Raw genomic sequence first — 26330 nt, 5'->3', positions numbered from 1 at the left:
CACATAATCTGTCATAACTATTGGGAGGAGGCACCTAATCTGGCATAACTACTATGAGGGGCACATAATCTGTCACAACTACTCTGAGGAGGCACATAATTTGGCATAACTACAGTGAGGGAGTACAAACTGGGCATACGTACTGTGAGGGGCCCAAAGATGGGCATAGCTACTGTGAGGGGCATAAACGTGGGCATAACTAAGACTAGCACAAAGGTGGGCATAACTACTGTGAGGGGGGCACAAAGGTGGGCATAACTACTGTGAGGGGGGCACAAAGGTGGGCATAACTACTGTGAGGGGGCACAAAGGTGGGCATAACTACTGTGAGGGGGCACAAAGGTGGGCATAACTACTGTGAGGGGGCACAAAGGTGGGCATAACTACTGTGAGGGGGGCACAAAGGTGGGCATAACTACTGTGAGGGGGGCACAAAGGTGGGCATAACTACTGTGAGGGGGGCACAAAGGTGGGCATAACTACTGTGAGGGGGGCACAAAGGTGGGCATAACTAATGTGGAGGGGTACAAAGATGAGCATAACTCCTGTAAAGGGCACAAAGGTGAGGGGCCACAAGGAGGACATAACTACTGTGACAGGCACAAAGGTGGGTATAACTAATGTGGAGGGGCACAAAGTTAAGCCTAACTACTGTGACAGGCACAAAGGTGGGCATTACTACTATGACGGCCACAAAGGTGGGCATAACTACTGTGAGGGGCCACAAGGAGGACATAACTATTGTGTAATTCATCAGTGGATAATTCATATCAATCTGACTCATGTACAGGGCTCACCTAGCCCAGGGCTACATGTGGACAGATATGTATACTCACACTCTCGCGAGAGGAGCAGAGTAAGGAGAACCTAAACCAACTTGGCCAATAACCACTCAGCTAGTATTGCGCATGCGTCCAATACCCATAGCGCTTCATTGCCTCGCCTTGGAGATCATAAATACAGGTAACTATGCTTTCTAAGTATAACTGACGCCACAAACTTGTCCATTAGCTTACATCCATAAACAGCCGGTGTGAGCCGGGTGAACCCACCAATCCCAAAGCTGAGGGAAAGACTAGAGGCACCCTTATGTGTCTCCCGTCTCATCCTACATGACTGTACCAGGTACACTGCCATCATTTTGGATGCCCAAAGCAGGTATTGTCCCAAGGGGGGTGGAGAAATCCTGAAATACTTGTGGAAAAACTTCCCTCCCTGTTATTGGAAGATGACTCAGTGACACGTTTATGTGGTCTAAAACATCACATCAAGATCAAGGGATATCCTAGTCAGGCTATACGTGGCTTAATATAAAAAACAAAAACAAAAAAAACAATCAATATAATAAGGAAGGAGTCGACAATCCCTCGAAACCCCGTGTCCCTTAATAAAGGGACAGGGGGAAGAGGAAGCATGAACTCCCCCATCAAGATGTCTAAAATATAAAATGTGCCCCATGGTAAGGTCCAAAATAAAGATAGTAAGACCGGGGGGTCAATATAAATTAAAAAGTAAAAGTTCCTGGAGTCCAAAGGTCGATGAGCCTGTCATGTTCTCTTTCATGTATTCACAAAGTATATCCTCCCTAGAATACAAAAAATAAGAGAAAAGAACATAATGAATATAGAGGACACATATCTCCCATATCCATGATGGAGTAAGAATAGACAACAACAGACCTACGGTCCCAACAGCCTCTCAATCGTTTAACCTGTTACCTTGAAATCCACATTTAAACCCCTGTGTTTAAGGGTTTGGAGAGTATAAAACCAATACAACTTTTTTCTTTAATCTTAAATCTCCTATCACCTCCCCTTCTAGATATTGGGATTTGTTCCAGAATCCTAAACCTGAGATCCTTCTGTGTATGTTTAGTCTGAGTAAAATGCTTGGGTATCTGTATATTCAAATTTTTTCTTTCTGATACAATATCTGTGCTAATTGAAACTCATTTTGAGACCCCATGTGGTTTCATACCATAGATGACAGGGGCACTTTAAGAGGTACACCACATGACTGGAGTCACATGCCAGTTAACAGAGGAAGGATTGATAAAACAATTATAACAGGGATAACATCCCACCCAAGTGGAACCATAATTTGGGCAAGAGCGGGTCTTGGTAAAATCCACATCCGTCTTTACTACTCTATCCCTTATATTATGATTTCTCTGGTAAGAACATAAAGGAGGAGTCCTGAATTCTGGTACTGTATATCCCTAAAATTACTTCTTAAAATCAACCAGTTTCCTAAGAATAGAAGTAATTTGGTTACTGTCCTCACTGTAATCACTGACAAAAGGAATACCAATCCTTTCAATATTTGTTTCCTTTCAATGGATCTTCTCTAGACAATTATTTACTAGTTTTTTGGGGTAACCCCTATTAATAAATTTGTCACCCATCTCCCCAAGTCTTGGCTCGACTACATCCTGATCCATCTTTTTAATGCTCAGCATTTGACTGTAAGGGAGGGACCTCACCATAGTTTTAGAGCGATGACTATTGAACCTCAAAATTGTTTTTGTTAGTTTTTTTGACATATGAATCAGTGGTAAGCTCCTGTCCCCTTTTGATAACCTTGGTATCAAGAAACTCCTCTCAGAGGAGTAAGAATTTCACCCCCGGATTAATCTGATTCAAAAAATGCTTTATATCTTCCTCAGTACAGCTCTGTAGATATAACTATAAAAAAAAAAATTATGGGGGTCAGAATACAGTGATAGAAATTTTTATTTTTTTTCAAAGTTTACATTTATTTTCACACTATTTAGACATTTAAAAAAAATTGAATGAAGGGCACAATTCAGTTTTGCCGCAAAGGAAACGCCGTGGGAACATAACCCGTAAAACGGTGGAGGAAGGGAGTCTTTCTTTTAACAATTCCACCCCATTTGGAATTTTTTTCCCCGCTTCCCACTACATTTTATGCTATATTAAATGGTGGCATTAGAAAGTACAACTTGTCCCGCAAAAAATAATCCCTCATACAGCTATGTGAATAGAAAAATAAAAACGTTATGGCTCAAGGAAGATAGGGAAGAAAAATGGAAATGCAAAAACGGAAAAAAACCTCCGGTATCCTAAGGGTTACGTTTCACAGAGCAGAAAAACCTATACAAATCATCTCCAACTCAAACCATCTAATTTTAGATACAGAATAATAAGATAAGCCCTTATTTAAGACCTCCATCTGGGCATCTGTAAGATAAGTGGAAGAGATATTTACCACCATTTATTTCGGCGATGGTTTATCCCTCTCTGACCTTAGGACGATTTCCCTCTTCCGCCATTTTTGCTGGTTCGGTGGGTTCCAGACTTTGTCCTCAAAAAATGAGTGGATGTAATGAATCAAGTGGACTGTCATGGTTGCAGCTGGGTCTGTGTTTTAGACTTTCTAGAACGTGAGGGAGTAGTAGATCCATTTCTAGCCAACGGTTTCTGATTCCTCCTCAATTTCCTTTGCCAATTATAAACAAAGCCAGTGGTGTAATCCTCCATTTGCGAATTTTCGTGGTCTGCAATTCACTTTTAAACGATGAGAAGAGCAATTAGACATATAGTTCTCAAAATTCTCAGACGATAGTCCATCCTTTAATTTCTCCTCAGTATATTTGATCTTAAATTCCACAGAGGCTACCACTTTTCGTAAAAATTTGACATTGAATGAAATAATGTCAAAAGAGTATTTATTAGATATCTAAATAAATTTTGCACAAAAATCTGGATTATTAGCAAAAAAATCTGGTCTAAGATAGGAATGCATCCCTCTAGGTATTTTATGTAGATGGTGATATTCACTTAATGTTAGTAAATGTACCTCTAAATTAATCAGGCGTTTGGATTCTGTTTCATACTCCTTTAGATACGCAACAGAAAAAGTAGAAAGGAAGGAGACATCTCTCACTGTGTTCTGTAGTATCGGTTCCTCATCCTCATGGGTATAGGAGAAGACATCAGGGTGTTCACATCCAGAAGTTTGTTCTATAGACATGGTGAAAATCTTTTAGGGTCAAGTAATTAAAAGTAAAAAGCAAAAATCTGCACAGTTAGAAATAAGCTGGGTGCGATCCCCCTCAGGGCCAGAGATCCACCATTGATGCAAAAAAATTGTGACGCTTCTGGGACTGTGTCAGGGAACTTACCTCCATTCTTACTGATCCGATGGGTAGTGGTCAGTGGCTGACCCAACATCAGACCACAGCTCTAATCATTTACATATCTGCCTGAGAGATAGCTACATGCCACAACTGGCAGCAATACAACATTTCTTTATTGTTTTTTTGGTCAATGAGCGTATATAAATGAATTGAGCCCCTTATTTATCTACAAGGGAATTTTTACATAAAGTGTTAAAGTGGTTGTCCGGGATTTTGATGCCTATCCTCAGAATAGATCATCCAGCTTGTAGCACTAGCACTGGAACTACACAGGGTTGTCCACCCTGCAGTGGACATTGCTGGTAACTGCAGTGACCAGCTCTGCACACTACATAATGGACAGAGCTGTGTAGTGCTGGTGCTACAAGCTAACAGCTGATCAGCTTGGGTGCTGAACCCCCGGCAGATCTGATATTGCTGGGCTATCCTCAAAATCCTGGACAACTCCTTTAAAGGGGTTTTCCATGATTACACTTATCTATAGCTGTTTTCACACCTAAACTCTATAATATTTACGGATTTATCAGTTCCAGAGATTTACTGGAGTTTGCCTCTCACACATGGAGCCATCACCCCAGAGATATTCTATGTCTGGTGCGTTCTCACTCCAGAGGAAATGTTCCAGGTCTCTAGGCAAGGGGTGTGAACTTCAGGCATGGCTCACTGTGATTTCCTGGGACATTTAATGCTGTTTTCACACATACATTTACTCAGACAAAACCTAGAGTTAGTACTAGAGCTCTGGGGAGAAAAAGTCTGGGTAAAGTCCAGGACAGATATTGCAGATGTTTGCATTCACACATACAGCCCCTCCGGGTAGCCTGCCTCTGTCAAAATAAAATTCATAGTTACCCGCTTCCCGTCGCTCCGGTTCTCTTCCCTGCCTCCACTGTGTCCATGATCTGGTCCCCACAAGTGTTGACATCAAGCGCTGCATGGGCATGGTCACATTGCTCTGCTGCAGCCAATTACTTCAGCAGTGGCCACATCACCATGGAAGCCAGTTATTGGCTGCAGCAGAACATGTGATTATGCAGCACCTGATGTCAACACTAGTGTTGAGCGATGCACACTGCAGATGCTTCATCCGAAGTTGCTTTGTGCAAAACTTCGGAACAATACTGTACGGAGATCAGTCGCTGTACAGTATTTGAATGTATGGGCTCTGTGATGTCGTTAAATAGGTTCAGTAGCTGATTTTTAAAGTGGAAAACCACTTTAAAATTTGAAGCCGACCTCTGCTTCGGTTCCGACTAGTACCTTGGCTCAGTGAAGCCCATACATTCTAATGATGTACAGAGACGCATCTCCGTACAGTATTATTCTGAAGTTTTTTAAAGCGACTTCATCCCAATACTCGCTTCGCTCAACACTAGTCAACACTATGGGGACTGGTCCATAGAAACAGCGGAGGCAGCGTGGAGGATCAGAGTGGCGGGGAGCAGGCAAGTATACATTTTTTAGTTTATGGAGGCAGGCTTCGACAAAAAGTAATTAGTAAAGATTTACATTGCTTTTTTCTTTTAATTAATCCCTTTCACTATTGGCTGGTAGACACAGCAATGGGTAGCAAGTTGCTTTATAGTAAGTTTGCAAGTCTTGTCTGAGTGTTTAAGGAAGGGAGCAATCCCTCATGACTGTGCTGTATATGGCAGGAAGCAGCTGATGACGGTGACTGACTAGAGTGGTGACATGCCATATACCTGCACATCACCGCCACAGCGTGTAAACAAACAGCGGCAGAAGAACTGGACCCGCGGCACAGAGAATGGCTCCAGAGAGAAACAGAGTATGCAATCATTTTTTATTTTAAAGTATTTGGATTTCTAATTATCTTAAACGACCCCTTTAATCAAACATCTGACCACAACAAAATCACATCAAAATGTGTGCGATACCTGCCTAATGCTTTGCAGTGCATTACCAACATGAAAAGCACAAAACAGTAAGAGGCTGTTCACACTGAAGAATTTTGGTGCGGACACAGTGACAAAATTCAACTGGCAGCCGTGTGGTGTCCGATTCTGCAGTTCGTGGGCCAGCGGTTTAAAGCCTCAACATGTCCCTTCATGGCACAGTGTGCAGACAGCGGGCGTCTGCTCGCGGTTTAGCTCCATTCAGTAGAGCTAACCCAGAGGGGTCATTGGCAGAGTTTGTGGCGTTTTCTGCCGCTGTGCACATGTCAAGTTTTGACAGCATCAAAATCTACTGTGTGAATGGGCCCTAAAAAGATCATCTGCATTAGTGACTCATGCAAACTCAAAATAGTTTTTATTTACAATGGATATATACATTATACTGACTTCGGCCGGCTACTTAAGAATCCATAGTTCCGAGACCTTCACAAGGGTAAAATATCAAATGTTCAGATGCATACAGGACCTTTACATAATCATGGCACAGAAAGCCATTGTTAACAGCCTATTCCTGCGTTAAACCAGATGCCACATAAACCTCTTCTGACCGTTCATTGCTGCAGATATAAAATGGAGGCAGTATGTGAGCAGTTTAGAAAATGAACATTAATGTAATATTCAACAGGTTTATGGACACGTTGTAACGTATGACTGCAACATGGAAATAATATAGCATATGTCCCCACTTGATACAGTCATTGTGCTCCAAGACCAAGAACTGTTACATCGCTAGCATTAGTTTACATCAGACGTGCCCTCCTATACTTGAGTCCATACAACGCACACTTACCAGGTACCAACATTTTACTAAATAAATAAATACACATAACATGAAGCAGCCTTGGATATAGCCATGGTCCTTGTGTCAAAGAAGTCCCTTTGCTCCAAGAGGCCACCTGCAAAAACACTCTCACAAAATAAGACTAATGTCCGTCAGGTCTCGAGAATCCCTGGCTTTACAAGTGCAAAGTCCACATCATAGTAATCCTCAGGGCACGGAAGAGCCCCCCCTTTGAATGCGTCCACGCTATTTGTGCTCCTTAGTGGGTGCGTAGTAAAGTTCCATTGGTTTATTCACCTTCCAGTATTTTTCACTGACTAGTTCCAAGGAAAAGGACCCATTTAGCACCTAGAAGGAAACAGGCTTAATCAGTCATGGTTTCTGGGAAATGTGCTGGTCCAGGTATATACATCAACTGATACCCAGAGAAGACAATGTAATGACACAGGCAGTACCCATACTAGTATAATGAATACATAAGTGCACGTATGTACATACATTTCTGCATTAACTATAAGGCGAGGACTACACAGTGATCTTGGTCACAACATCCATCACAAGTTGCTGTGACTCCAGAAATCCAACACTGTTGAATTTTTTGGGCAGTTCCAGGTTCGCAGCAACTTGTAAAACTGCGCATGTGTGATCGGTGCTCCATTGACTTCTCGGGTGCTGCTGGAAATAATCAGGCACTACTCTGCAGTCTAAGACACTGAATTTAGGGGTGACCACACATGAAGACCGCTGCTCCATTCAGACAGGGCACTCCCAGCACTCATACACCGTCACAACCTGTGGACTAATGTTCTTCATAGACCAAGCCCCTTTAAAGAAGACCACCCTTAGTACCACAGCAATCCTCCCATCCTTCTCCTATATATTTAGTACGGTACTTGGTCAAAAACTTGCAATACTGTTGCTGACACTAGTGTGGACACTATATGACTATATGGGAGAAGTGGGGTAACGGCGATTATACATTTTACAGCCATGCAAGCCTCTTAAAACAGTCACACAATCCTTAATAAAAATAAAGACAAGAGCTCCTTTCCTCTATGTAAATATTATAAAGCTTGGTTTCCTAATTACGCAACAACCATAGAGGCCTCCATAATGGTGTAATACTCACTGTAAATTGTCCGTTTGCTGTAGCAATATATATGGTGTACTGTTTTTCACTGGCAGTGTTGAGATTCATTTGGTTTGTCTCTCCTTTACTTCGGAATTCTTCAAGAGCCAACCTGACGGCCAAGTACTTGGATAAATGATCAACGGTAGCATTTCCAGAAGTCTTTATGTACCTTTTAAAATAAAAGCAAGGCTTTATTACCAAAAATGTTTATGCACTGAGAAGTCCAGCGGGAATTGTAGTGAATGCTGCCCAATGTTCCAGCGACTGTTATGGCAGGAGGATCACACCGATGTGGTTAGATCAACCTCGTGCCTAATAAGTGCAAGGTGGCCGGGGAATAAAAGTTATACTGACTCATATTAATCTTCTCATCTCTTCCTGTTCTACAAGCTGACTGTAGATAGAGCAGCATACCCACATAACATGGAAAACATGACTGTCGATAATGTAATACTTCAGCCATTGGAAACAATGCAACAGTTTCTTAACATCAGATAAAAATATACAGTTCAGGTTTGGTTCACATCTGCATCCGAGACTGTCAGGGCCTTAGACATTCCACCAAAAATGCTGGCACAATAGTGCCCCATGCTCCGCCGTCTAGTCCAATGACATGCTGAACAGTCAGGTGCCAGTGGGGTCAGTCATGGGATTGGTACGGAGCTTCCATGATTTTTTTGTTCTTCTACTTTAACTATAAACACACCAATGGAAATGCAAGCACAGATGTGAACGCAGCCTGACATATATTTAAAAAAAAGAATTAATTCTCTGAGGACTAAGAGCTTGAAACTGTCACAAGCTTATATATTAAAAGCTTTTTTGAGGTCACCGAGCAGGGGGCAGTATAAAATAAATAAAAACCCTTATTCACTTGTTTCACACAAGCTGATTCCATTGCAGGAATGACGCTTCATGTGTGAGCGTGATCATCTGTTCTGGATCTGGAGGAGCGCACAGCATTATAGTGATTAATAATGCTCTGTGCCTCTGCTTGACCTTATTTTTACAGAATTATACTGACATAAAGCTGTCACTATGATTCTATATCAGTAAGGTCAAGTAGAGGCACAGAGCATTATAAATCAGTATAATGCCGAGTGGTCCTGCAGTTAAGAACAGAAGAACATGCTGATACACGGAGCGCGATTCCCGCATTGGACTTGCTGGTGTGAAACAGCCCTAGGTGTCCTACCACTGCGATGCACTGGCCTCAGCAGTTATGTGCTGCTCCCACACATGTGACCGCTGAGACTGGTGACTGGCCGCACTAGTCATGCAAATAATTTAAATAGGTAAAAAATTAAATAAAAATTCTCTCATTTATACTGTCTACTGCTCAGTACCCATTTAAGTAAAAAAATTAAAATAAAATCTACATTTAAAGAGGCTTTACAATAAACAACATGTATTGCCTAACCAAAGGACCACGGGGGTTTCCAAGTCCCTGGTGTGAGCAGAGCAGTAGTTTGTATGTGTGACAAGTGCGCCATTTATACCTACAGGACTGTCCAAGATAGTTGAGTACTGTACTCAGCAGTCCCATAGAAGTGAAGGTAGGCCCTCCATTTACAAAGGGGCCTCAGAGACCTGCCATTCACAGTGATCATACCTTTATCACCTTTCCTTTGGACAGGTAATAACTAGAGATGAGCTAATTTTATATTTTGAAATTCGTTCACACTTTGTTTGGTTGTAAAAGGTGAATTGCGTTACCACGGACCATAACGCAATTCTATGAAGGAATGCATAACGGAATGCCTTTAGAGGCATTCCGTCATAATGGAAGTCTATGGGCTGCATAACGGATCCGTCCCGTTTCTGTTATGCACGGGATGGTCTGTGGTAACGGAATCCATAACGCAATTCAACTTTTTCCACCATACGAAGTGTGAACGAATTTCGTAAGTGGAAATTCGCTCATCTCTAGTAATAAAATTTTGTTTATGGGAAAACCCCTTTAAGATCACCAACCTCATCTACAGATGGCTTTCTGGCACGGTTTAATCTTGCACCCCCTAAACGAGTGCAGACATGGGAGAGTCAAGCATGGACAGTAAAAAGATAGTTTTTTTTCTTTTAAATCAGCATTTCTATAAATGACATCTTACACAGACTCTATTCACATTATGATATCAGTATTTAGTAATTACCGAGTCTGAGCATTATCATCCTTCTCCATCAGAGTAGGGTGCGGCCTAAACACCAACTCTATCTCACTGGATCCATCCAGGGCAGGATCCAAAGTAACGGCTTCAGTGTTCGTGTCCAGCTCTAACCCCGAATCATCCGATGTCTTGGTCCTCTTGTTGCTCGGCCCCGCTTCCTGATTGCTGTGCACAGAAGCATTACTGCAGTGAGAACTGTCCGCGTTGTCTTCTGGCCCGCTCCCATTATCCACCTGCTGCTTTTTACCTCTTTGTAACCTGAAATGAAAACGTCACACCATTGTCTACAGGTTGAAACAAATTATGGAGAAAGGGTCTGGTGGATTCACAGCTGGTGAAACTTTATGCCACGTGTGAATCCACTCTTAATCGATTGGCCACTTTATGATAATTCATCCTGCATTAAAACAAATGTGTCCCTATTCAAAGCTAGCTCTGCACACCAGGATATCTTGCCCACGTCGAGCAGTTCTTTTGGTCACATGATTGCACAGCCCATGAGCTCAGACCATGCTCTTCTTCTCAAGACCCTCAGACACATGCATATTCAAAGCCTATAGACAATGTGGCTATATGACCAAAAGCATTCTGGAATTCTGGAAGAGGGTCCCCAGTCCTTTTCCCTCACAGCAGTGTATCTTCAATATGAAGGTATTTTTAAGATATACCTGCAAGTTAATAATGATTAATACAATGTTTGCATTTCTTATTAAGATGACTTATCATAAACCCATTTCTGAGTTCACTCAATGCGTTTCAGCAAAGCTGGATTGGCCCAAAGGAAGAATGCCAACACAGCTGCCCTAGCCTAAAACAGACAAGTGGGCACCAAGAGTGATACACTGAAGAACTCCCTGTTCTACACCTTGGAATATGTTCTGCAAATACTTTGTAAGCATTTCAGATACAGTTGACAAGTAAATGTAATGGTTACAGTAAATCGTTTGCTGCACCTAATTAACTATATTAATACTAAAAAGAGAAAATTCTAAATTGGCTTACCATAATGTTCTTCTCCTGCGGTTTGAATATTTTCCAGAAGAAGAAACTGGTAAGCAGATTAGAATGTTCTCCTTTCCCTGTACACAGCACAAAACAGAAGATACCTCTAGTAATTACCCGTGCATAGTGAATACCAAGATATCTGTCTGAGAAGCATTGCAGAACCTCAAGCACAAGTGCTCAAAGTGCACCTCAACGTGCCATGCTGGAGTGCATGTAGGACCAAAAAGGGTCAGCAAACATGCAATGTTACATGCATTGTCCCTTATAGAAATCTATATGATAATCAAAATAGCCAAAATCGGAATTTTTAACAGCATAAAATTACAAACCTATTGATTTACTCCCAGTTAATACAGAGATATTGCTACATACGATATCTTTTAAAATAGCTACATTTATTATACAGTTACGCCATCGCCACCACGGGGGTAAGATTGTGGCATTTTGGGCAACTTTTTAAAAAGTCTGGTGTACATCTAACCTACATAGCTAGCCATGAAGAACTTTTCAAATGCAGTTGTAAAATAAAATGTCTCAAACTGTTATGAAAAAATAATGTGTGCCAAATTGGCATCTTTTTACACTAGAAAACTGGTGCACAAAGCCCCATAAAATGCCCCCACAGACACCCTACAGCATCACTGCAACACTCTGTAGTGATGAAATGGTCTACCCTTACTTCAAGATGTCCTGGATGGGACTGATTATAATGCAGCAAACCTGTTACCAATTAAGCTGCCTCTTGGCTGAGTAGGCAGGAGCCGGCATCACATAAACCACACAAGATAGCGAGCACGCTAAAAATTCACATCACAACTGTGTTTAAAATGAAGCATGTTGTAATGCTATTTGCTTTAATGGTAGGGTTCATTCTAAAGTGAAGATCTGCTTTTCGATTACCTGACACTAGACTATCTCAATTTATTGTTGTGGGACCTGACAGTTATATTCATAGCTTAAAGGGGTTGTCTCATCTCAGAAATTGATGGCATATCGCTAGGGTATGCCCTTAATGTAAGATAGGAGGGGGTCTCAGAGGTGTTGCTGGCAACCTAACTCCAGAACCGGTCCCTTGAAGTGGAGAAGAGCACATCACGCAAGCACGGTCACTCTCTCTTCACTGCTATGATGGCTCTGACAATAGCTGAGCCCTGGCTTGGCTATTTCCTGGCAGTCCCATAGCAGTGAATGGAGAGGTGTCTGTGCATATGTAATGTTTTCCTTCACTTCGGGGACCCACCTTTGGAGATAGGAGTGAGTCTCAGAGGTGGGACCTGCACTTATCTGACATTGAGGGCATACTGTAGCGATATGCCATCAATGTATGAGATGATCCAACCCCTTTATGATTATGCCATAGTGCCTACAGTATGCAGCCTTCTCTCTGGTTCAGGTTTTACATACATAGCTTAATAAACCTCATATGATATATGTTTGTGCGCATGCGCTATCATCCACATTACCTGTTCATTGCTTGTATCTTTAGGCCTTCCTCAATACTGTGGCTTAGCGCTTGCTGATTGTTATGCTTGCTGATTCTGGCCAAAACTCTTTCCTGATGAGCTTCATATTCATCTCGACTTGGATAGATTTTGCTAATAAGGGCATCAAAGTTTGGGTCTGGCCGTAGTGATCTTTTTGATACCAGTTTTTTACGACATGTTGGACATTCTTTATTTCTGTTGGAATAGGATTGAATCAAAAATCCTCAGTGGAAAGTAAGACAAATGCATGATTTTAAAATGTAACAAAGCGGGAAAATAAAGCAATATTATTCCAATAAGAGACGCAACGGCACGGTCTATAGTTGGTGCATGTGCCAATTAGCTCCTTCTGCCGTAGGATTAGAAATCCAAAAGTTCATACAGTAAAAGGACCGCACTCGGAGTCTCATGCAATTAAACAAAAGACTTATCCTTAAAAGGGTTTTTGGAGATTTCTAAACTGATGACCTATCCTTGATAGGTCATCAGTATCTGATCGGTGGGGGTCTGACACCCTGAACCCCCCCCCTGATCAGCTGTTTTGTGAGCGCCACGGCCTTCTCTGCTTTTCCTTATGCCTGTGACAACACGGTCATGTGTCAAATGATCTAGAAGCAGCTCAGATTCACACTGAAGGCATCAAAACTATGAATTAACACATGTGGAATTATATACATAACAACAAAGTGTGAAACAACTGAAAATATGTCATATTCTAGGTTCTTCAAAGTAGCCACCTTTTGCTTTGATTACTGCTTTGCACACTCTTGGCATTCTCTTGATGAGCTTCAAAAGGTAGTCACCTGAAATGGTTTTCACTTCACAGGTGTGCCCCGTCAGGTTTAATAAGTGGGATTTCTTGCCTTATAAATGAGGTTGGGACCATCAGTTGCAGTGTGGAGAAGTCAGGTGGATACACAGCTGATAGTCCTACTAAATAGACTGTTAGAATTTGTATTATGGCAAGAAAAAAGCAGCTAAGTTAAGAAAAACGAGTGGTCACCATTACTTTAAGAAATGAAGGTCAGTCAGTCCGAAAAAATTGGGAAAACTTTGAAAGTGTCCCCAAGTGCAGTCACAAAAACCATCAAGTGCTACAAAGAAACTGGCTCACATGTGGACCGCCCCAGGAAAGGAAGACCAAAAGTCACCTCTGCTGCGGAGGATAAGTTCATCCGAGTCACCAGCCTCAAAAATCGCAGGTTAACAGCAGCTCAGATTAGAGACCAGGTCAATGCCACACAGAGTTCTAGCAGCAGACACATCTCTAGAACAACTGTTAAGAGGAGACTGTGTGAATCAGGCCTTCATGGTAGAATATCTGCTAGGAAACCACTGCTAAGGACAGGCAACAAGCAGAAGAGACTTGTTTGGGCTAAAGAACACAAGGATAGGACATTAGACCAGTGGAAATATGTGCTTTGGTCTGATGAGTCCAAATTTGAGATCTTTGGTTCCAACCACCGTGTCTTTGTGCGACAAAGAAAAGGTGAACGGATGGACTCTACATGCCTGGTTCCCACCGTGAAGCATGGAGGAGGTGGTGTGATGGTGTGGGGGTGCTTTGCTGGTGACACTGTTAGGGATTTATTCAAAATTGAAGGCATACTGAACCAGCATGGCTACCACAGCATCTTGCAGCGGCATGCTATTCCATCCGGTTTGCGTTTAGTTGGACCATCATTTATTTTACAACAGGACAATGACCCCAAACACCCCCCCAGGCCGTGTAAGGGCTATTTGACCATGAAGGAGAGTGATGGGGTGCTGCACCAGATGACCTGGCCTCCACAGTCACCGGACCTGAACCCAATCGAGATGGTTTGGGGTGAGCTGGACCGCAGAGTGAAGGCAAAAGGGCCAACAAGTGCTAAGCATCTTTGGGAACTCCTTCAAGACTGTTGGAAGACCATTTCAGGTGACCACCTCTTGAAGCTCATCAAGAGAATGCCAAAAGTGTGCAAAGCAGAAATCAAAGCAAAAGGTGGCTACTTTGAAGAACCTAGAATATTACATATTTTCAGTTGTTTCACACTTTTTGTTATGTATATAATTCCACATGTGTTAATTCATAGTTTTGATGCCTTCAGTGTGAATCTACAATTTTCATAGTCATGAAAATAAAGAAAACTCTTTGAATGAGAAGGGGTGTCCAAACTTTTGGTCTGTACTGTATATATATATTTTGCATAAAACTTGCTTAGCGTAGTTATATATTGCTGCCCATCAGATTTTCAGTGCTATATATTTTTTTTTCATAACTCGGACAACCCCTTTAAGGACCAGTTCAGGTCTGAAGTCATTTTACATAATAGAAACCACCCAAAAATGACCCTATTCTAGAAACAACACCCCTCAAGGTATTCAAAACTGATTTTACAAACGTCGTTAACTCTTTAGGTGTTCCACAACAGTTAATGGCAAATAGATAATTTTTTGGCAAATTTTCCATTTTAATCCATTTTTTCCAGTAACAAAGCAAGGGTTAACAGGCAAACAGAACTCAATATTTATTGCCCCGATTCTGTCGTTTGCAGAAACACCCCATATGTGGCTGTGAACTACTGTACGGGCAAACGGTAGGGCGTAGAGGGAAAGGTGCGCAGTGTGGTTTTTGGAAGGCAGATTTTGCTGGACTGGTTTATTTAGACCATGTCCCATTTTATAGCCCCCCTGATGTACCCCTAGAGTAGAAACTCCATAAAAGTGACCCCATTTTGGAAACTGCGGGATAAGGTGGCAGTTTTATTGGTACTATTTTAGGGTACATGTGATTTTTGGTTGCTCTATATTACATTTTTGTGAGGCAAGGTTACCAAAAATAGAAATTCTGAAATTTCATCTCCATTTGCCATAAACTGTTGAGGAACACCTAAAGGATTAGTAAAATCAGTTTTGAATACCTTGAGGGGTGTAGTTTCTTAGATGGGGTCACTACACCCCTCAAGTTTCTTCTCTAGGGGTGCATCAGGGGGGCTTCAAATGGGACGTGGTGCCAAAAAAAAAAAAAAAAAAAAGGGCCATCAAAATCTGCCTTCCAGAAACCATACGGCGTTCCTTTCCTTCTGAGCCCTGCCATTTGGTCATACAGCAGTTTACAATCACATATGGGGTGTTTCTGTAAACTGCAGAATCAGGGTAATAAATATTAAGTTTAGTTTGGCTGTTAACCCTTGCTTTGTTTCTGGAAAAAAACGGTTTAAAATAGAAAATTTGCCCAAAATAGCTGTTTTGGCACAGTTTCTATTATTTTTTTTGACAGTGTTCATCTGAGGGGTTAGGTCATGGGGTATTTTTATAGAGCAGATTCTTACGGACGCGGCGATACCTAATATGTCTACTTTTTTTAAATGTATTTAGGTTTTACACTATATTATCCGTTTATAAAACAACAAAAAACATTTTAGTATCTCCATATTCTAAGAGTCAGTTGTTTTTTTTAGCCGATTATCTTAGGTAGGGGCTCATTTTTTGCGGGATGATAGGACGGTTTTATTGGCACTATTTTGGGTTGCATATGACTTTTTGATCGCTTGCTATTACACTATTTGTGATGTAAGGTGACAGAAAATGCTGCAATATCTGCATAATGCAGGCATTTCCGGATGGCCTCAAACCAACCAGGTACGTGTCATGGCCGTACTGTAAAGTGGGGTCTGGTGAAGGACGTCCCCAAATGTCCTGATCTCGGGCTGCACTGACCGGAGTCCAGCCACCAGTCCTAGCCAAAAAGGAGCCCGGGTGTTGAGCAATGAACTGTTGGGCGAATACGTTTGTTTGCTCCACCATCAGATTCACAAAGTGGTCACTGAAAAAAAGACTAAACTAGTCATATTCAGTGAAGCCCACTGTGGGAATCTGGATTCCTGCTTGGCCAACAAAATCAGGAATCGCAGGCTCAAAATGCTCTGGGGTACACCATGCAAGTTCACCGGTAGGGGGCTCCAGTGAACTTATCTGGTGGGCCGGAAAACTAGTGCGAGTCCCAGAGCTTCTCGTACTAGTGTGGGCCACAGGGTCCCTACCATGGCGGTTCCCTTGTTCCGCCGCCTTGGGGGCTCATCATCATCGCTGGATGATGAGGAGGACGCGAATGACAAAAGAAAAGTGGGGTCATCCTCGTCCTCACTGGGGCTCTCGGAGTCGGAGGTAAGCTGGGCGTATGCCTCCTCGGCCGAGAACATCCAGTGGACCATAGGGGAGTGTGTGTGTGCGGAAATCTTTATTTAGTGTGCGTGTGTGTGGGGGCACGGGTGTTCGCGGACTTATCCCTAAAACTAACAGAAAAAAATAATAATAAATTAAATAAAAAAGGCCAAAAAATGTGATCAGCGGTGGGGTGTGCGATGCGCTAACAGTGGCCGGGCGCTAAGAGTGCCTGCCACAGAGTATGCTTGCGCCCCAAAAAATATGTGTGTGTGTGGAGGGGGGCAAGCTGCAGCACCCCTGAGGGGGTCTAGGGTCACACAGACACCCGATTAGGGTGATGCAACAGTTAAAACTTTATTTTTTTTCCCAGTAAACTTTCCCTGAAAGTCCCTGCCTAACCTAACCCTAACTGTGGAGGGTCAGAAGGGGGTTCTGGGCACAGACGGTGGGTTGCTGGGCACAGATCCGATTGCAGCCTCCTCGCTCCCGGACACAGAAAGGAGGAGAGGAGAGCTACAATAATTCGAACCTCCCACCCGCCCTGCAGCCAATCAGAAGCGATCCTGAGAGGTGATGTCACCATCACCTCTCAGGATCGCAGGATGGTGATTGGTGGTGTATTATCTTATCACACCACTGATTACCATAACCCGGAAACGCAGCAAACCGCAGGTCTGAATTGACCTGCAGTTTGCCGCTATCGCCAATACAGGAAGGGGGGGGGGGGCAGGACCCCCCCCCGCACATTGTCCCAGCAGGAGGCACCCAGTTCTGACATAACGGTACGTCATCTGTCCCCGAGAGGTTAAAGATGCAATAATAAGAGTCACAGGAAAAAAGTCTGAAAGTCACCCCAGTAGGGGGTGGCGTTAAAAAAACAAAAAAACAAAAAAACAAACAGGAGCAGCATTTCTAGAGTTTGGGTTTGGTTTAAGGAGGTCAATCTGAAGCTTAACCTCTTAAGGACACATGACGTACCGGTACGTCATGATGTCCTGGTACTTAAGGACACATGACGTACCGGTACGTCATGAATGGTTCCGATCACCGCCGCTCGGCGGGTGGTGATCGGAACCCGGTGCCTGCTCAAATCATTGAGCAGGCACCTGGGGCAAATGTGCCGGGGGGGCCTGTGACCCCCCCCCCCCATGTCGGCGATCGCAGAAAACCGCAGGTCAATTCAGACCTGCGGTTTTCTGCATTTCCGGGTTATTCGGGTCTCTGAAGACCCGATAACCCGGAACAGGATGGTGATGGTGGTGTGATTTCACTCCACCAATCAGCATCCAGCGATCCTGAGTGGTGATGGTGACATCACCACTCAGGATCGCTTTCTGATTGGTCAGTGGGCGGTCCGGCGGCAGATTCAAAAGAGGCAGGCGCTCCTCTCCTCCTCCTTTTGTGTTCCGGAGCCAGAGGAGAGAGGAGCTGCCTGCACGTGTGTGCCACAGCTGCCAGCACCCCGATCTGTGCCCCCAGGACCCGATCTGTGCCCCAGCACCCCCCATCAGGTACATAGGGACAGCTAGGGAAAGTTTGGGTTAGGCAGGGGGAAAAAAGGGAAAGTTAGTTTTTTGAACTTTTCATTGCATCACCCAGGGGGTGCTGCCGCTTGCCCTCCCCCCCGCCGGAGTACGGACCGGGAAAGAGCAGGCCGGAGTACCTCGGGAACTGTAGGCGCCCGGATCGTCCCTGGCCAACACTTTCCAGGTGTGGTCCAGCATACTGGAAAGAAGGGACGAACCCAAAAAAGGTGCAGAGTGTGTCACAGGAGGGGGATACGGAAGGACACCCCAACTCAATGTGACACGTGCCCCGATCATCCGGGCCTCTGCATTATTGGTTGCTTCAGGGAGTATCACACTGCCATGGAGTACTAAATTTATATCCCAATTTAGGACTGACATCGGATAAAAAAAAAAAAAAAAAATGGTTCTCAGACTTGAGACACCCCAAAAAACTAAAATAATTTATTAAAAGTAGACATATTAGGTATTGCCGCGTCGGTAATAATCTCCTCTATAAAAATACCCCATGACCTAACCCCCCAGATTAACATGGTCAAGATTTTTTTTTTGTCACCTTACATAACAAAAAGTTTAATAGCAAGCGATCAAAAAGTCATATAGCCCCCAAAATAGTGCCAATAAAACCGTCCGCTCGTCCCGCAAAAAATGAGCCCCCACATAAGATAATCGGATAAAAAATAAATAAATAAATGACACCTAGACTTTAGAGATACAAAAAATTTATTTTTGTATCAAAAAGGATAATATAGTCAAAAACCTAAATAATTAGGTATTGCCGCGTCCGTAAGAATCTCCTCTATAAAAATATCCCATGAACTAACCCCCCCAGATTAACACGGTAAAAAAAAAAAAAAAGGGTCAAAAACGCAATTTTGGCCACTTTTTCATTTCAATACCTTTTTTCCGGTAACAAAACAAGGGTTAACAACCAAAAGTTAATATTTATTACCCTGATACTGCAGTTTACAGAAATGCCACATTTGTGGTCATAAACTGCTGTATCAGTAAAAAGGAGGCCGCAAAAGGAAAGGACTGACATGGTTTCTGGAAGGCCGATTTTGATGGCCTTTTTTATTTACACCATGTCCCTTTTGAAGCCCCCCTGATGCCACCCTAGAGTAAAAACTCCCTAAAAGTGACCCCATCTAAGAAACTACACCCCTCAAGGTATTCAAAACTGATTATACAAACTTTATTAACCCTTTAGGTGTTCCTCAACAGTTAATGGCAAATGGAGATGAAATTTCAGAATTTCAATTTTTGGTAACCTTGCCTCACAAAAATGTAATATAGAGCAACCAAAAATCATATGTACCCTAAAAATAGTCCCCCAAAAAATGCCACCTTATCCCGTAGTTTCCAAAATGGGGTCACATTTAGGGAGTTTCTACTCCAGGGGTGCATCAGGGGGGTTGAAACAGGACACAGTGTAAATAAACCGGTCCATAAAAATCAGCCCTCCAAAAACCAAACGGTTCACCTTTCCCTCTACGCCCCGCTGTGTGGCTGTACAGTAGTGTACGGCCACATATTGGGTGTTTCTGTAAACGGCAGAGTCAGGGCAAGAAAGATACAGTCTTGTTTGGCTGTTAACCCTTGCTTTGTTAGTGGAAAAAATTGAAAATTAGACAAAAAAATGAAATTCTCAAATTTCATCCCCATTTGCCAATAACTCTTGTGCAACACCTAAAGGGTTAACGACGTATGTAAAATCAGTTTTGAATACCTTGAGGGGTGTAGTTTCTTAGATGGGGTCATTTTTGGGAGGTTTCTATTATCTAAGCCTCACAATATGACTTCAAACCTGAACTGGTCCATAAAAAGTGGGATTTTAAAGATTTCTGAAAATTTTCAAAATTTGCTTCTGAACTTCTAAGCCTTGTAACATCCCCAAAATGCTACAAACATGAAGTAGACATATGGTGAATGTAAAGTCATCACAATTTTGGGGGGTATTACTATGTATTACAGAAGTAGAGAAACTGAAACTTTGAAATTTGCTAATTTTTGAAATTTTTTGGTAAATTAGGTATTATTTTGTGCATGAAGTACAATATGTGACGAAAAAAAACTATCTCAGAACAGCCTGGATAAGTCAAAGCGTTTTAAAGTTATCAGCACTTAAAGTGACAGTGGTCAGATTTGCAAAAAAATGGCCTGGTCCTTAAGGTGAAATAAGGCTGTGTCCCTAAGGGGTTAAAGGGATTTTGTCACTTCAGCAAATAGTATTATCAAGTAGAGAAAGCTAATACAAGCCATTTACCAATGTATTGTTGTTATCCATATTGCCTCCTTTGCTGGCTGGATTCATTTTCCCCATCACATTATACACTGCTTGTTTCTATGGTTACGACCACCCTGCAGTCCATCAGCAGTGGCTGTGCTTGCACACTATAGAAAACACAAAAAACAGCCTATGTGCGCTCCCATGGTACCAGAGAGGCTGGCACTTTTTCCTATATTGTCCAAAAAACGGCCATTGCTGCTGGATTGCAGGGTGGTCTGTAACCATGGAAACGAGCAGTGTATAATGTCATGGAAAAATGAATCCAGCCAGCAAAGGAGGCAATATGAATAATAACAATACATTAGTAAGTGGCTTGTATTAACTTTCTCTACATGATAAATGCCACTTACTGAAGTGAGACAACCGTTTAATACAATACAGAGTCAAACAAAAAAAGTGGAGGTAATATCCAGTAACTGGAGTAGGACAAATCCCTGTGTGTCTTACCCGCTTCGGAGAGCGGTGATGATGCAGTCGGCACAGAAGCGGTGCAGGCACTCTTTGGTTGTCATCGTGTTCTTCAGCATGTCCAGGCAGATGGGACACATCAGCTCGCTGTGCAGGCTCCTCGGTGACACTACAATTTCTAAGCCATCTGTAATTGCTTCCTATTAAAAGATATGAGACTGATAAACAGACGCCCCGAGAGACGCATAGACGCCCCGAGAGACGCATACACGCCCCGAGAGACGCATAGACGCCCCGAGAGACGCATAGACGCCCCGAGAGACGCATAGACGCCCCGAGAGACGCATAGAGGCCCCGAGAGAAGCATAGAGGCCCCGAGAGAAGCATAGAGGCCCCGAGAGACGCATAGAGGCCCCGAGAGACGCATAGAGGCCCCGAGAGACGCATAGACGCCCCGAGAGACGCATAGACGCCCCGAGAGACGCATAGACGCCCCGAGAGACGCATAGACGCCCCGAGAGAAGCATAGACGCCCCGAGAGAAGCATAGACGCCCCGAGAGACGCATAGACACCCAAGCTTCTGGAAGGTATGTGAACGACTACCTGTGGTGTCCTCTGCAGTTCGTAAAGGCTGAGCTCCCATGTTTTGCTCAGGGGTTGAGCACCGTTGGCTTGAACAGCTTGAGACATGATCACTGAAAGGTAAATGGACATGAAGTGTTAGTGTGAGCTACGTTCACTGACTGACTGCAGAGTTACACACATTTTCCAGTGATGCTGCTACCAGCTCTTCCTCCTCGGGATGACAGCCATGCAGGAGCTGCTCCTGAAGTGTCTACCTTCACTATGGGCTGTATGTTAACGGCTCATGCACACAGACGTATTTTCTTTCAGTGTCCGTTCCATTTTTTTTGCGGACCGTATACAGAACCATTCACTTCCATCAGTCCGCAAAACAAACGGAAGTTACTCCTTGTGCATTCTGTTTCAGTATGTCCATATTTCCGTTCCGCAAAAAAAAAATAGAGCTTGTCCTATATTGTCCGCATTACAGACAAGGATAGTACTGTTCTACGAAGGGCCAGCTGTTCTGTTCCGCAAAATATAGAATGCACACGGATGTCATCGATAATGTTTGCGGACCGCAAAATACATACGGACGTGTGCATGAGCCCTAACTCCGATTTCTGCCTCACGTTCTAGATTTGACTTTAGGATGTGGATAAAAGACGGTACATATGGTGCACAAGTCCTCATGAATCTGTCCCTCTGGTCTCCGATCTGTGGCTAGTTTTGCACTGCAACGTTGTTGTCAGGGGCTGGTTCAGCAGTTCATCTGGAGGCTGTGGCAGGAATCAGGAACAGGACACATGGTGACCCATGGCTTCTGAGTCCAGGCCACTAGTATGGCAGCTGCAGTGGGGGGCATGTTACTAGCTTGTCACAGCAGGGTCACCGCAGCTCATGTTAGATGATGACACACTGGAGGAGCTGTCAGTACTGGGGAGCATGTTACCAGATGTCACTGGTGGAGATGTCCCCCAGTACTGACATCTCCACCAGTGTCCCCCAGTAATTACATGTTACTAGCTTGTTACTGGTAGAGCTGTCAGTAGTGGGGGGAACTGGGGGAGCTGTCAGTACTGAGGGACACTGGTGGAGCTGTCAGTACTGGGGGACACTAGGGGACATGTTACTAGCTTGTCACAGCAAGATCACCGCAGCCCATGTTAGAGGATGACACACTGGTGGAGCTGTCAGTACTGGGGAGCATGTTACCAGATGTCACTGGTGGAAATGTCATTACTGGGGGACACTGGTGGAGATGTCCCCAGTACTGACATGTTACTAGCTTGTCACTGGTGGAGCTGTCAGTAGTGGGGGGGGGGGGGGGGGGACCGGGGGGGAGCTGTCAGTACTGGGGGACACTGGTGGAGCTGTCAGTACTGGGGGACATGTTACTAGCTTGTCACAGCAGGGTCACCGCAGCCCATGTTAGAGGATGACACACTGGAGGAGCTGTCAGTACTGGGGGACACTGGTGGAGCTGTCAGTACTGGGGGACACTGGTGGAGCTGTCAGTACTGGGGGACACTGGTGGAGCTGTCAGTACTGGGGGACACTGGTGGAGCTGTCAGTACTGGGGGACACTGGTGGAGCTGTCAGTACTGGGGGGGGCACTGGTGGAGCTGTCAGTACTGGGGGGGCACTGGTGGAGCTGTCAGTACTGGGGGGGCACTGGTGGAGCTGTCAGTACTGGGGGGGCACTGGTGGAGCTGTCAGTACTGGGGGACACTGGGGGACATGTTACCAGCCTGTCACTGATTGAGATGTCAGTACTGGGGGGCACTGGGGGACATATTACCAGCCTGACACTGGTGGAGATGTCAGTACTGGGGGTCATGTTACCAGCCTGTCACTGGTGGAGCTGTCAGTACTGGGGGGCACTGGTGGAGCTGTCAGTACTGGGGGGGCACTGGTGCAGTGTGGTAATAACACGCAGAGTCGCTGTACTAAAGATGACACACTGTAACGAGAGCTGCAGCATACACATCTAGGACCTGGATTAAGCGGTGTCCCCCTCTGTCGATGTCCTGTACATGTCACATTGGAGCAGACAATGGCGCCCCCAGCCCCGCATACATCGGCGTCCTCAGGCCGCTCACCAGGGATGCCATACAATATGGAGGCAGAGGGAGAAGGAAGCCATACTCACCGTGACCGAGCGCTCGGTGGCCGAGGTGTGCCAGGGCTGGAGAGGATGAAGGCAGGGGCTGACGGCTAGCTCTCCGCTTACAATATGGCGCGGGCCCAGCAGCATCCGCAATGGAGCTCGGGAAGATACCGCACAGTGTGAGGGGAGGAGAGAAGGTGCGGAAAGGGAAGGACGGGATGTGCAATGAGAGCAGCACAAAGGCAGGCGGTGCACAGGGAGGGAAACTTGTGATATGTCACTGGGAGGTGAGTGCAAACATGACAGAGCTGTATACTGGGTGTACACGAGATACGGGTGTGTGTGTACAGGACAGGGATGTATCTATGTGTATGTACAGGCTATACAGAAGACAGTGTGTGTATATATATATATATATATATATATATATACATACACATACATACACACATATATATATCACACAGGACATAGGGATGTATCTATGTGTATGTACAGGCTATACAGAAGACAGTGTGTGTGTATATATATACACACACACACACACAGGACAGGGATGTATCTATGTGTATGTACAGGCTATACAGAAGACATGGTGTGTGTGTGTATATTATACTGTATATATATATCACACAGGACACAGGGATGTATCTATGTGTATGTACAGGCTATACAGAAGACATGGTGTGTATGTATATATACATATATATCACACAGGACATAGGGATGTATCTATGTGTATGTACAGGCTATACAGAAGACAGTGTGTGTGTGTGTATATATATACATATATATTACACAGGACATAGGGATGTATCTATGTGTATGTACAGGCTATACAGAAGACATGGTGTGTATGTATATATATACATATATATCACACAGGACATAGATACATCCCTATGTGTATGTACAGGCTATACAGAAGACATGGTGTGTATATATATATATATATATATATATATATATATATACATATATATCACACAGGACACAGGGATGTATCTATGTGTGTATGTACAGGCTATACAGAAGACAGTGTGTGTGTGTGTGTGTATATATATACATATATATCACACAGGACATAGGGATGTATCTATGTGTATGTACAGGCTATACAGAAGACATGGTGTGTATGTATATATATACATATATATACACACACAGGACATAGGGATGTATCTATGTGTATGTACAGGCTATACAGAAGACAGTGTGTGTGTATATATATATATATATATATATAGATATATACACACACAGGACAGGGATGTATCTATGTGTATGTACAGGCTATACATGTGTGTGTATATATTATACTGTATATATAGATACACAGGACATAGGGATGTATCTATGTGTATGTATAGGCGATACAGAAGACTGTGTGTGTGTGTGTGTGTGTGTGTGTGTGTGTATATATATATATTATACACACACACACAGGATATATCTATGTGTATGTACAGGCTATGCAGAAGACATGGTGTGTGTGTGTGTGTGTGTATAATATATATATATATATATATATATATATATATATATATATATATACAGGACATAGATACATCCCTATGTGTATGTACAGGCTATACAGAAGACATGGTATGTGGGTATATATACACTTAAAGAATTATTAGGAACACCATACTAATACGGTGTTAGACCCCCTTTTGCCTTCAGAACTGCCTTAATTCTACGTTGCATTGATTCAACAAGGTGCTGATAGCATTCTTTAGAAATGTTGGCCCATATTGATAGGATAGCATCTTGCAGTTGATGGAGATTTGAGGGATGCACATCCAGGGCACGAAGCTCCCGTTCCACCACATCCCAAAGATGCTCTATTGGGTTGAGATCTGGTGACTGTGGGGGCCATTTTAGTACAGTGAACTCATTGTCATGTTCAAGAAACCAATTTGAAATGATTTGAGCTTTGTGACATGGTGCATTATCCTGCTGGAAGTAGCCATCAGAGGATGGGTACATGGTGGTCACGAAGGGATGGACATGGTCAGAAACAATGCTCAGGTAGCCCGTGGCATTTAAACAATGGCCAATTGGCACTAAGGGGCCTAAAGTGTGCCCAGAAAACATCCCCCACACCATTAGCGCACCACCACCAGCCTGCACAGTGGTAACAAGGCATGATGGATACATGTTCTCATTCTGTTTACGCCAAATTCGGACTCATCAGACCAGGCAACATTTTTCCAGTCTTCAACAGACCAATTTTTGTGAGCTCGTGCAAATTGTAGCCTCTTTTTCCTATTTGTAGTGGAGATGAGTGGTACCCGGTGGGGTCTTCTGCTGTTGTAGCCCACCTTTCTTTCCCATTCTGACATTCAGTTTGGAGTTCAGGAGATTGTCTTGACCAGGACCACAACCCTACATGCATTGAAGCAACTGCCATGTGATTGGTTGACTAGATAATCGCATTAATGAGAAATAGAACAGGTGTTCCTAATAATTCTTTAGGTAGGTGTATATATACAGACGTGGACAAAATTGTTGGTACCCTTTGGTCAATGAAAGAAAAAGTCACAATGGTCACAGAAATAACTTTAATCTGACAAAAGTAATAATAAATTAAAATTCTATAAATGTTAACCAATGAAAGTCAGACATTGTTTTTCA

The 26330-nt window shown here is 43.5% G+C and overlaps 2 protein-coding genes and 1 long non-coding RNA gene across 4 annotated transcripts in view; 1 reads left to right on the top strand and 2 right to left on the bottom strand.

Annotated features, from left to right (window-relative positions):
- Nucleotides 1-471: 471 nt before the first annotated feature.
- On the bottom strand, nt 472-4592 carry LOC122944037. Its single transcript, XR_006390927.1, has 3 exons — nt 3820-4592; nt 3229-3527; nt 472-1585 (listed from the first exon to the last, which is right to left on the bottom strand). It is a non-coding gene; the product is annotated as an uncharacterized LOC122944037 (long non-coding RNA).
- Nucleotides 4593-6413: 1821 nt separating this feature from the next.
- RNF2 (ring finger protein 2) lies at nt 6414-23907 on the bottom strand. 2 transcript variants are annotated; one of them, XM_044301640.1, is made up of 7 exons: nt 23736-23907; nt 21620-21714; nt 21058-21218; nt 12625-12840; nt 10142-10414; nt 7986-8157; nt 6414-7204 (listed from the first exon to the last, which is right to left on the bottom strand). In XM_044301640.1, the coding sequence occupies exons 2-7, from the start codon at nt 21707-21709 to the stop codon at nt 7103-7105; spliced, it is 1014 nt and encodes a 337-aa protein (XP_044157575.1). In that variant the 5' UTR covers nt 21710-21714; nt 23736-23907; the 3' UTR covers nt 6414-7102. The 2 variants fall into 2 exon arrangements, with proteins under 2 accessions (XP_044157575.1, XP_044157577.1); XM_044301642.1 differs by having other exon boundaries at nt 21623-21714; nt 23736-23903.
- A 6-nt stretch (nt 23908-23913) lies between these two features.
- The window catches only part of LOC122943696, a 48775-nt gene continuing 46358 nt past the window's right edge, over nt 23914-26330 (top strand). The window contains exon 1 of the mRNA XM_044301639.1: nt 23914-23980. The gene's annotated coding sequence lies outside the window, so the exon portion shown is untranslated. The remainder of the gene's footprint in view (nt 23981-26330) is intronic.

This window comes from Bufo gargarizans, chromosome 7 (assembly GCF_014858855.1).
Source record: "Bufo gargarizans isolate SCDJY-AF-19 chromosome 7, ASM1485885v1, whole genome shotgun sequence".
Taxonomy (NCBI): Eukaryota; Metazoa; Chordata; class Amphibia; order Anura; family Bufonidae; genus Bufo; species Bufo gargarizans.
The sequence above is the reverse complement of the archived record's forward strand: the minus strand, read 5'-3'. Positions and strand labels throughout refer to the sequence as shown.

Excerpts from the sequence above, each read along its gene's own strand:
- RNF2 (XM_044301640.1), bottom strand. The coding sequence starts at position 21,709 with ATGTCTCAAGCTGTTCAAGCCAACGGTGCTCAACCCCTGAGCAAAACA. Across the intron at positions 21,219-21,619 it reads TGCAGAGGACACCACAGGTA|GAAGCAATTACAGATGGCTT; the intron begins GTCGTTCACATA and ends ATCTTTTAATAG. Across the intron at positions 12,841-21,057 it reads ATCACCGCTCTCCGAAGCGG|AAATAAAGAATGTCCAACAT; the intron begins GTAAGACACACA and ends CTATTCCAACAG.